Below are 11,079 nucleotides of genomic sequence, written 5' to 3' on the forward strand. Positions count from 1 at the left end.
TTTAATAAGTTAATATATCTGTGTGGTCCTTTTTGCCTAAGCCAAAGTAAACGTGAGACACAAAATTCAGGTTTTTTAGATCTCAGACACCTGTTGTTTGTCATGATTCCCAAATTCTGGAAAAACACACTCAAGTAACTATGTTCAAAAACTTTTGGGTGTGGATACTTTTGAGTCTAATTATGACCCATCTTAAATAGCAGTAATTAAACAATTATTGTGATAGAGGTATCTGGATTAATTAGAATCTGATGTATAGCATGTTTGCTAATTCTGAAGTTGAGAATTCCTACAAATGATTAATCATGTTGAGCATTTTATATAAATAATAAAGAACAGGTCAATGTGTTCTATGCTTTTCTTTTTTCTGAGTCTATTTACAAGTATAACTTATTTTACCAAAAGTAAAAATGTGTTAATCTATAATGAAATACAGTAGCAGAATAGTAGAGAATGTGGTGAGTACTCACTTTTCGTGGCATTTCAATAAGTTTTTAAAAAACTGAATATTCCAGGCAGGACCATGACCTTTTAATACATTGCATGACAAGTGGACTAGATATCTGGTTTTAATTTCTGGTTTCTTACTGTTAGGCCAGAAATGCTGCAGAAGTAAACCTTCTTTTATTTATAACTATCCTCAGATATAAACAAAACTTGTTGCTAAAACCACTATTGCATAGAGAGAATGAAAACAGGCTATAAAGCAGGAAAATTCACTCCTGTCTGAGTGGCGCTTCCAGCTGGTTAAGCAGCAGCGTTTGTAAACTTCCAGAGGAGGCTGCTTCCTTTTCAACCAGAAGGCCAAATTCTGTAATGAACTAGGAGAGTATAGATAGTGTTGTACAGTAGAGGAAAAGTGGAGTGGGGGGAATCTTCAAGATTTGGGCATAAATATTGTAACCTCCGTGCCTCTCTTCCACTAAGGGAGAAAGGAAAAAATAGTGAAAAATTGTATGCTAGTCAACTCTGTATTTTGATATTGCTGGTAAATCTTGGATTTTTGCAAAGCAGTGATTTATCAGGAATTTATATTGTATAAATGTTTCCTAGATCTCTCCTTGCATTGCTGAGGAGTCCATGGTGTTTAGAAATAACTTTTTTTTTTATTTTCCTTCAGACCAGTGCATTTTTTAATTAATAAGAGGCTAATTTTCTTGACCCTTATGTAAAATAGGAGAAAGGTGGTGGACTGGAACTAGGGCTCCTAAAACTAACATTTCAGTGTCATTGTTTTTAGAGTGAAAGAACTTCTGTAACAATTCTATATTGATTCTGTAGCTCAGGTCCTGCACAGTTGCAAAATCTGCTGTTGGCTCCAGAATTCCAGAGACTCTAAATACATGGGATGTATGTGTGTGTACATATACCCAAAAGCTAGTTTGTGTAAAGTCAATTTTTTCACTAACATTCTTTGGCTAAATTAGTTTGAACGCTTTCCCTACCCCTGGTTTTTAGTAAATTATCTCTGATATGAGTTCCGGTAGCACTTTTATCTTGCACAGTGGTGGGTCACTTTTGTGGGCTTTTTTAATACTAATAAAAATTAAGTGTTAAATGTGGTACCTTGCCCCTCTGCCACAAGTTTTGCAGATGTGGGGAAATGGTAAGGATTTTTTTTTTAAATTACCTTTGGCTTTTCTCCTTGATTTCTTTTCCTCTTCTTTTTTTTTTTTAATTTATTATTCCTCACTTTTTTGTATTCTTTAGTGGTATGAGTTTGTACTTTGTTGCAAGTTGTAAATAATCAGTCAGCCCTCAGTTACGTGGTATTTGTCCTAATCATGAATTGTGATAAATTATTGGCCCTGACTATATAATCAAAGGTCCACATACTTCACAGCAAGGTGGATGTAACTTCTGGGGAACCAGAATAGAATGTATGTGTAAGTTCCTTGGTAGCTTCCTTGAAATTTAAAAAAAATTATGTTAAATATGAAAATGAGTAGTAGTCAGTACTGTGGAGCCTGTTACTTATTTAAATAGTGAGTTAAATTTATTTTATGTTGTCCCCATATCTTCAGTTCTTAGGGTTAAGTAGGTTTTTGTATTGGCAACTCATGAATGCATTCTATAAGCTTTAAGAGGGAAAGAAGCAGGTTTCAGTAGCTGGGAAGAAACTATTTGGGACTTGTGGCATCATAAGAGGAAGTTTAGGATTGTGGGGTAAATACTTTGAGCCTAATTCTGATTTACACTAAACCCTATTTACACATTTCTGATAATGAAAGGAAGTTTTAAAGTTGGGGAGTAAATATTTTATCTCCACTTTAAGGCTCTATTATACTTCCTGAGTGGTGTTAAGCAACCTTAGATTAAATAATAATTAGGCCCCTTAGCAGGATATGTCTGCTAAAATGCTGATCAATTAAATAGTTAACAATATTGATATATAAACTGTCTTGTACTTTCAGGGTTAACCCATTCATCTCAGTGGAATATTTAACACCACAGAGTTCTTGTTCCAAGATATCTGCAGGCTCATGAAGACAACACTGCATCAATTTATAGTCTATATTTCTATTGTATTTATAAGTTTTTGGTTGAGGTTTTCTATAAAAAAAATTGTAAGAGCTACAAGAAACAATTTTCTTTTAAAATGAAAGCTTAGATTCTCTGGCAAGGATGGATTCTGCAGAAAATCGCACAGCCTAGACTCATGGAATACATTGGGTACTAAATATAATAGCCCATGCTTGGGGTAAGGCAACTTTCACCATAAATTATACCTTCAAGACATACTATGATCACAAACCAGTAGTCTTTAAACAAGCAGAGCTCTGATCTAGGTCATTGGACCTTTATTACTGAAAATTCTAGTAAGTTAAATCACTTCTTAATACTTTACAGCTGGCAGACACTCCAAAATCTGAAAGATATGAGCATGTACTGGAAGCATTAAATGATTACAAGACCATGTAAGTTGATGAGGTATTATTATTCATTTCAAGTGCTCTTTTCACATCTTACTTTAATGTAGATTCCCCCACCCCAGTCATCCTAGAAACTTTACCCAGAATAACTATTGGTGGCTGCAGGTGGCATTTTTACTAGATAGACTAAACTCTTTCTATGTTGAATATTTTGTGGTGATTGAGATAGCTTTGGAAGTCAGATCACCAGCAAAACTTGATTTAACTTCCATCTCCCCCCCCCCCATCTTAGCATTACATATTGGGGTGGAGTGGGGAGAACAAAATAGGATACATAAAACTAGCATTAGAAAGAGGATTCTAGTTTGCTAACTTTTTAGTTTGTGTACTTTTAAGACACTTTCGGCTTTCTCCAGTGTCTGAATTTTAATTCTTAATCACTTAGGTTTATGTCTGGAAAAGAGATAAAGAAAAAGAAGCATTTGTTTGGCTTGAGAATTCGTGTTCCTCCTATGCCACCAAATGCTGCTTTAAAGGCGGAGAAAGAACCGGAGGGAACATCTCATGAATTCAAAATTAAAGGCAGAAAATCATCCAAACCCATACCTGATGCAAGGTAAAATAAATCAACAGCATAGTGACTTCAGGACTTTGTAATGGAACTGAAATCATACAAAAAAAGCTGTCAAAAGTACCAATATTGCCTTAATGTTGTATCGTGCTAAAAGTTTATTCACCCATTTTAGTACAACCCTAGGATTAATGTGTAACGAATTAGTGAGGCAGAGATAGCACATACCTATTATGTAGATCCTGGCTAGTTGATTAACTTCTTAATGACAGTAGAAGATATTTTTTTTCTCCAGCAGACTAACTTTGCATTAGATTGAATTTTGGGTCTAGAACAATATTGATTTCAAACTTCCATAAATATTTTAGATGGTCTGTTATCAGAGAGAGTCTCTCCCCAAAGGTTTTAAGTACATATTATGCATTATTAAACACGTATGTAGATGAATAACTTATTTCTGCACTTTTGAGTGCAATTGCTTTAAGAATATAGAATGATCTTTACATTTATGCACTGACCTTTTGAGATTGTTATGAAATCAGGATGTTGAGTTTAATCTACTTAACCTTTAGAAAGACCTTTTGAAAGCAGTTTAATTTAGCAGCACTGAGAATAGAAAATAGATACTAGCTAACCAGAACTTGCTGCTCTTTAGTAAACAAAAAACATTGCTTCTCCTGTTACGCAACTGTCTGAACTAAGATTTTAAACAGGAGATGGGATTTCAAATTGTAAATCAAATTCCTAAATTATCTACTTTTTAAACACAATTGATTTTAACACTATCAGAATTCTATATAAATTGAACATTTTGTATTGTGGCGAAGCATCGACTCACTCACGTGGCACCTCCTGCTGGACGTCCAGGGAATTAGCTCGCCAGCCTAGAGCGCCCTCTGTCGGCTGGTGTCTTGCCCGTCACTGGCCCCCGTGTCCCTCCTGGACCCTCACTGTCTGAGTCTCCCCTCCCAGGGGAATCCCCAACCCCCTACCTCCACCTTGCCTCAGTATATGGCTACTGCCAGTCACCATCTAGCTCCTGCTCACTGGGGTGGACTGCAGTGTACATGGCATTCATCACTGGCAAAGGGGGGGTTGGACCTGCTGCCTTTGCCTACCCCAGGCTACCCCTCTGTAGCCCCAGTACCTGTTCTGGCCTTTATTCATAGATTCTAGGACTGGAAGGGACCTCGAGATATCAAGTCCAGTCCCCTGCCCTCATGGCAGGACCAAATACTGTCTAGACCATCCCTGATAGACATTTATCTAACCTACTCTTAAATATCTCCAGAGATGGAGATTCCATAACCTCCCTAGGCAATTTATTCCAGTGTTTAACTACCCTGACAGTTAGGAACTTTTTCCTTATGTCCAACCTAAACCTCCCTTGCTGCAGTTTAAGCCCATTGTTTCTTGTTCTATCCTTAGAGGCTAAGGTGAACAAGTTTTCTCCCTCCTCCTTATGACACGCTTTTAGATACCTGAAAACTGCTATCATGTCCCTCTCAGTCTTCTCTCTTCCAAACGAAACAAACCCAATTCTTTCAGCCTTCCTTCGTAGGTCATGTTCTCAAGACCTTTTATCATTCTTGTTGCTCTTCTCTGGATCCTCTCCAATTTCTCCACATCTTTCTTGAAATGCAGTGCCCAGAACTGGACACAATACTCCAGTTGAGGCCTAAGCAGCGCAGAGTAGAGTGGAAGAATGACTTCTTGTGTCTTGCTTAATGCATCCCAGAATCATGTTTGCTTTTTTTGCAACAGTAGCACACTTGTGGTCCACTCTTTAACCCCTAAATCCCTTTCTGCCGTACTCCTTCCTAGACAGTCTCTTCCCATTCTGTATGTGTGAAACTGATTGTTCCTTCCTAAGTGGAGCACTTTGCATTTGTCTTTGTTAAACTTCATCCTGTTTACCTCAGACCATTTCTCCAATTTGTCCAGATAATTTTGAATTATGACCCTGTCCTCCAAAACAATTGCAATCCCTCCCAGTTTGGCATCATCTGCAAACTTAATAAGCATACTTTCTATGCCAATATCTAAGTCGTTGATGAAGATATTGAACAGAGCCGGTCCCAAAACAGACCCTTGCGGAACCCCACTTGTTATACCTTTCCAGCAGGATTGAGAACCATTAATAACTACTCTTTATCGAGGCCTGCAGCCCGGGGGTTCTCCAGGGTGGAGCTCCCCAGCTCCTCTAGCCTTTCCCCAGCCCTGCTGCACTCTAGGTACCTTTGTCAGCTCCCAGGCAACCAGGCCCTTCTCCCTCAAGAGCTAGAGGAAGAGTCCTACAGCTCCTGGCTTCCTTGGCCTTTATAAGGCCAGCTATGGTCTGATTGGGGTGTGGCCCCAGCTGTGGCTGTTTCCCCAATCAGCCAAGGCTTGCTGCTCTCCCTAGCAGCAGCCTTCATGCAGCCTCAGCCCTGCTCCCAGGGCTGACTTCAAGCCCTTCAGGGCTGGAGCAGGTGACCACCTCGCTACAGTATGAATGTTCAAACATTCAAATATGCGCTCTTCCTAAACCATTGAGTTGTAGCATATGTCCCTGGAAAGGTTTTAGGTTTTGTCTGTTATCTTGATGTTGCCATATTACACTGCAGGCAAAGATCTCCAACTTTTTGTCAATTTGGCAAATTTTAATTTACAAGGATAACCTCATTTAGCATAACTGACTTGGAGTAAATGTCTAAACTTTTATTTTACACTGATTAAATCTTTTCCTTGGACAAGTCACTCCAATATTTTAAAAACAAAATGTCATCTTTCTTCTAGGGAAATAAGTAATGGCATTGAAAAACAGGGGAAGAAAAAATCAGTAGGTCGTCCACCTGGCCCATATACAAGAAAAATGATTCAAAAAATTTCAGAGCCGCCGTCTTTGGTATGAGTTCAAATAATTCAAATCTTTCTATACTTCAGAATATAATTTCTTAGGATATGACCATTAACTTTTAAGTTGTGGTTTTTAAAAAATTGATCGTTTCCATTGAAACTATCTGAATTTTTTCCCCTTACTTCTCAGGATAAGGAACCAGTCCCAGTGCCAGAGAACCCGGCCCTGGATTTACCCTGCTCTGTTGGGTAAATGAAAAAACTAAACCATCCTAATAGCATCTCATTTTTGCTTGTCAAATGTCAGATTAATTGGTTAATGTTCGATTACTTTCATTACATGACAAATGTGTTCTTATGTCTCAGGAGATCTGATGGAACTGCTCATTCATCCAATACCTCAGATGTGGAATCCACAGGTGCTGCCAGTACAAAAGAAACTACCTCATCTAGCATTTCCAGGCATTATAGGTAAATAGTGAATTATCCATTAAAAGGAAACATGCAGAAACCTCTCTTAATCTTTTTCTCTAGGTTAATTTTCTGAAGGAGGAAAAAGAAAATGGTGCGATGATACTTTTTATCATTAATTGACAAAGCAGCACTAATGTTGCAGGCATCCTACAGAGCTTGCACTTGCTGAAACATTGAATTTTCTCTCTTTAAACAAAAGCTATTTTAAGGAGAAATTAGCCCAATTTCTCTTTGATTACTAACTACTGTTTAATGTTGAGATACATTCAGCACTTGAACTGTTTACAACAAGAGGAACAACTGTATGGCCATTTCTTCAAATTAGACTTCTAATAAATGTTAATTGATACAAAACTCAGTTTGGTAGGACTAACTTGCACCTCAAATTCATTTCACTTTAACAGCCTTTGTTTTAATAATTTCTATTAATGTTAAAGAAAATTAAGTACCCAACTTATCTAAAATTATCAAGTGCAGTATATTTTCCACTGGGATTGAATCATCTTGAGACACAGATTTGATAAGTTAATCAGTTATTTAAGAAAAACCTGGTCTTCTGGATGTTCCACAAATATCTGTTGGGCAGTTTTCTGCCTCATATTTAACATTCCTAAAGAATCTCTGTCAAATTGAGAAACAGAGTTTATAAGGGTCTTGATTCATGTCTTGCAAGCTTTGTCCCAATTTTGTAATTTCAAATACATTTGATATGACTAGTCTTTTTTTCCAGTCTAAAGCTGGCAAGTATCTTCATCTGTGTGGCATGACCAGGTTTTTACACTTCTGCAGTTTATTTTTAATGTTCAAAACACACTGAATGAAACTTTTTTTTACAAACAAGTCACTTCATTTAAACAGTCTCTTTTGTGTGCACCAGTTTAGGGTCATAGCATTATTTTTTTTTTAACTTACCAAGTCCACCAACTTAGCGCACCAACCATTCCAGTGTGCAAAAATGTAGGTGTAAATATGCTTTTTTCAAAGACTTAGATCCCTCACCCCTATAATATGACACTTAAACAATGCTACATCTTGTTCTTCTTTTTAGTCATCAGTACCTCTAATCTGTGAATTTTGCACATAAACCTTTTTACCCCCCTGTGTAAAATGTCCACGAGGAGTCAGAAATTTAAGACTCTATTAACTATTGATATAGAGGAGACTATGCAAATTTTTTTTTAAAAAAGAACTGAGGTGCACTCGATTTAGGAAATGCGATGATATTTTCTGTAACTAAGGGCTTGTCTAAATGAGAGAGTAGCACCTGGTTTAGTTTACAGTGTGAATTTAAACAGATTAAGTGAAACTGGTGCAAATACCATTAAAGAGGGGCAATTAGGAACAGATTTAAGAAAAGTCACTCTTAAATAGGGTGACCAGACAGCACGTGTGAAAAATCGGGATGGGGTGGGGGGTAATAGGAGCCTATATAAGAAAAAGACCCAAAAATCGGGGCTGTCCCTATAAAATTGGGACATCTGGTCACCCTACTCTTAAACCAAAATAAGGTGCCCATACATGGGCTTGCACCTGTTTTAATTGAAGTTGGTTTTTAAACCAATTTAATTAAACTAGTGCAACTTTCTCATATAGACAAGCCCTTACATGGTAAACTTCCTGAAGCAGCCATTTATCTTCTTATGTAAAGCACCTATTGCTCTATATTGATATCAACAAATCATAACTAATGAGTTGTACAGATATTACTAAAATAGTAAAGCAGAATAAAACTACACAGGAGGCAAACTTTTTAAATAGTATTTCTAGGACTTAATGTTGGTGGTTTTTTTTTTTTGGTTTTTTTTTAAAGTAGCTTATCAGACTCCAGAAAAAGGACTCGTACAGGAAGAACTTGGCCTGCTGCAATACCACATTTGAGGAGAAGAGGTCGCTTTCCACGAAAAGCACTCCAGCCTCAGAATTCAGAAATTGTAAAAGATGATGACAGCAAAGAAGATTATCAATATGATGAACTCAATACAGAGATTCTTAACAATTTAGCAGATCAGGAATTGCAGCTGAATCATCTAAAGAACTCAATTACTAGTTATTTTGGTGCAGCAGGTAGAATAGCTTGTGGTGAAAAATACCGTGTTTTGGCTCGTCGGGTAACCCTTGATGGAAAGGTGCAGTATCTTGTGGAGTGGGAAGGAGCAACTGCATCCTGACTGTAGGACTGAACATTATGTTCACTGCACTGTCATCTGTAGGTAAAGTTTATAACCCATGGCTCTGAAGGAGACATGTCTTTACTGTGTTTCTAAAAAAAGAACCAATTTAGCCTTAACATGTACTTGTTAACATTACAAATATTGTGATAAAGATTTTTCTTAAAATCAGATCTGATACTTAAATTTTTTTAATGTGACCATTGTTAGATTGTTTTAGGTTGGGATATTTTGAGTTACAATTGCTTATAATGTGCATGGTGTTTAAAAAACTTTCTAGATAATTCCATGGATACAGTTTTTGTGATTAGGGAAAATACCTAGCTAGCACAAATCTTTGGAGAAATCTTGTCTGTTTTCTTACCCAGATGTTTGCGGAAATGTATTTCTATTTCAGTACACTCTAGATTTCATAAAGTGCAGTGTATATAATGCCTACTGTAAAATATTGAAATTTTCTTTCAAGCAAAGTGTAAAAAAATATATTGAGCCTGTAAATTGCTCTTTGACTAGACTTCATTGTCTTTTTAATATATTCTTTCCGTGTGTGTGTATAAATACACACTATGTATACACGCGTGTGTGTATATATGTGTGATTGTGACCTATGCAATACAAATTATGGGATTGGGCAGCTTCTGAGTATATGTCCCATAATTCTTTTATCAGGAATAGTTGCAGTATTTACACAGCAGCATTTCTTCTCAGGCTTTATTGGATGCTGTTGCTTCCTATGTACTAAGGAAAAGTGTCAAACCAGTGCAGTGTCTCCTGGCAATGGGTGCAGTCATTGATGTTCATATGCTGTTGCTAATACAGTCAATTATTTTCCTTGTAAATCAGCCATTCAGAACATAAAGCAGGATTTTAAAATGTTGAACATGAACTCTATTAGTAGTAACACTTTAAAGTTTTTGTGGCACATTGATTGTAAATTTTGTCTCCCAGTTATAAAAGTAAGTCAACAGGAGCCACACACAAGATTCCTATAATGTCTGTAGAAATTGTTAGTCATGTTTGATAAATGTAGAATGAACAAAGTATTTTATTGCACAGGGTCAACAAACAGTATGTTGCCATTGAAGTAACAGTACTGCTTTTATAACAACTTTACCTCTTTTTGTTTTTATAAAATGTACCAAGTTTTAAATTGATAACTTTATTTTGCTTGTAAAGAGACAGTTTATCACCAGTGTTAAATGTATTTTTCTTTGTCTGCTATTTTGAGGGTTTTTAGCCAAAGAGTAAACAGAAGAATATTGTTGTTTTGGTGGTTATTCACTTTACTGTCTTTCTTACACACTTGGAGTTTGCCACCGAAATAATGTTATGTAATATTTGTTAATTACATAGTGGTTTAAATGTACTCTCTGGTTCAGTACTTATTTATTCCATTACTTATTATTTGACTTTTTTTTTAATTTACTGCCTGTCTTGAGCATCTTCAAAAGATGATTTTTCTGTCACCTTATTGCCAAAGGAAGCAGAGAAAACTTTGTTGCCCTGTGCTTGGTTCATTGTTGGCCAGGTAATAATAAATGAGCTTTACAAAAGTGCTTATTAAGAACTGCCACTTCTGTTTACCTTCACTAAAATGTGGTTTTTCTCTCACATACCCTCAGCTATTAATTTAAAGATGCCTTGCCTGTAGCTGTAATATTTTGATAAAAGCAAGTTTGTTAATTTTTGAATTTTTATATCTTGGGGTAATCCAAAATGTAAAGTCTTTGTAACATTACTCTCACATCTGTATCTGTCTTATTTCACTTTATCCAAATCCTTTAATTCTAACTGAACACCAGCAGTATTCTCAGTAATGCTTCTTTTTGAAGATAAATATTGGAATATACATGGGGGAAGGGAGAGGGAAATAACAATTGTCACACTTACATTGTCCATAGTCTTAACTATTGTGAATGTCTTTGTTTCATTTTATTATGGTGGTTGACATGACTCTGATGTTCAGTTTGTATTTTTGGAGTTGCATTTCTTAGAATTAAAGAAGACCAACATTAAATGTGTGTATTTTTTGATAGAAGGAGTTTTGCTTCTGTATTCATGTGAAATACGTACTAGTACTCTGAATTTTTCCCCCCTATGTCCTCCCTCAAACTATAGCCAGACCTCTAACTTTTTTTTGAACCTGTTGCCCTGC

General features: G+C 36.4%; 1 protein-coding gene across 2 annotated transcripts in view; it reads left to right on the forward strand.

The window, feature by feature from the left end:
• The window catches only part of MTF2 (metal response element binding transcription factor 2), a 64,647-nt gene extending 54,357 nt beyond the window's left edge, over nucleotides 1-10,290 (forward strand). Inside the window, exons 10-15 of one of the 2 annotated variants that reach the window (XM_045027600.1) lie at nucleotides 2,851-2,918; nucleotides 3,319-3,489; nucleotides 6,223-6,331; nucleotides 6,473-6,531; nucleotides 6,649-6,753; nucleotides 8,567-10,290. In XM_045027600.1, coding sequence (XP_044883535.1) covers nucleotides 2,851-2,918; nucleotides 3,319-3,489; nucleotides 6,223-6,331; nucleotides 6,473-6,531; nucleotides 6,649-6,753; nucleotides 8,567-8,924 — 870 coding nt within the window. In that variant the 3' untranslated portion in view covers nucleotides 8,925-10,290. The remainder of the gene's footprint in view (nucleotides 1-2,850; nucleotides 2,919-3,318; nucleotides 3,490-6,222; nucleotides 6,332-6,472; nucleotides 6,532-6,648; nucleotides 6,754-8,566) is intronic. The other variant, XM_045027601.1, reaches the window with a different exon arrangement.
• Nucleotides 10,291-11,079: the final 789 nt, after the last annotated feature.

The sequence above is a fragment of the Mauremys mutica genome, chromosome 8 (genome assembly GCF_020497125.1).
Source record: "Mauremys mutica isolate MM-2020 ecotype Southern chromosome 8, ASM2049712v1, whole genome shotgun sequence".
NCBI lineage: Eukaryota > Metazoa > Chordata > Testudines > Geoemydidae > Mauremys > Mauremys mutica.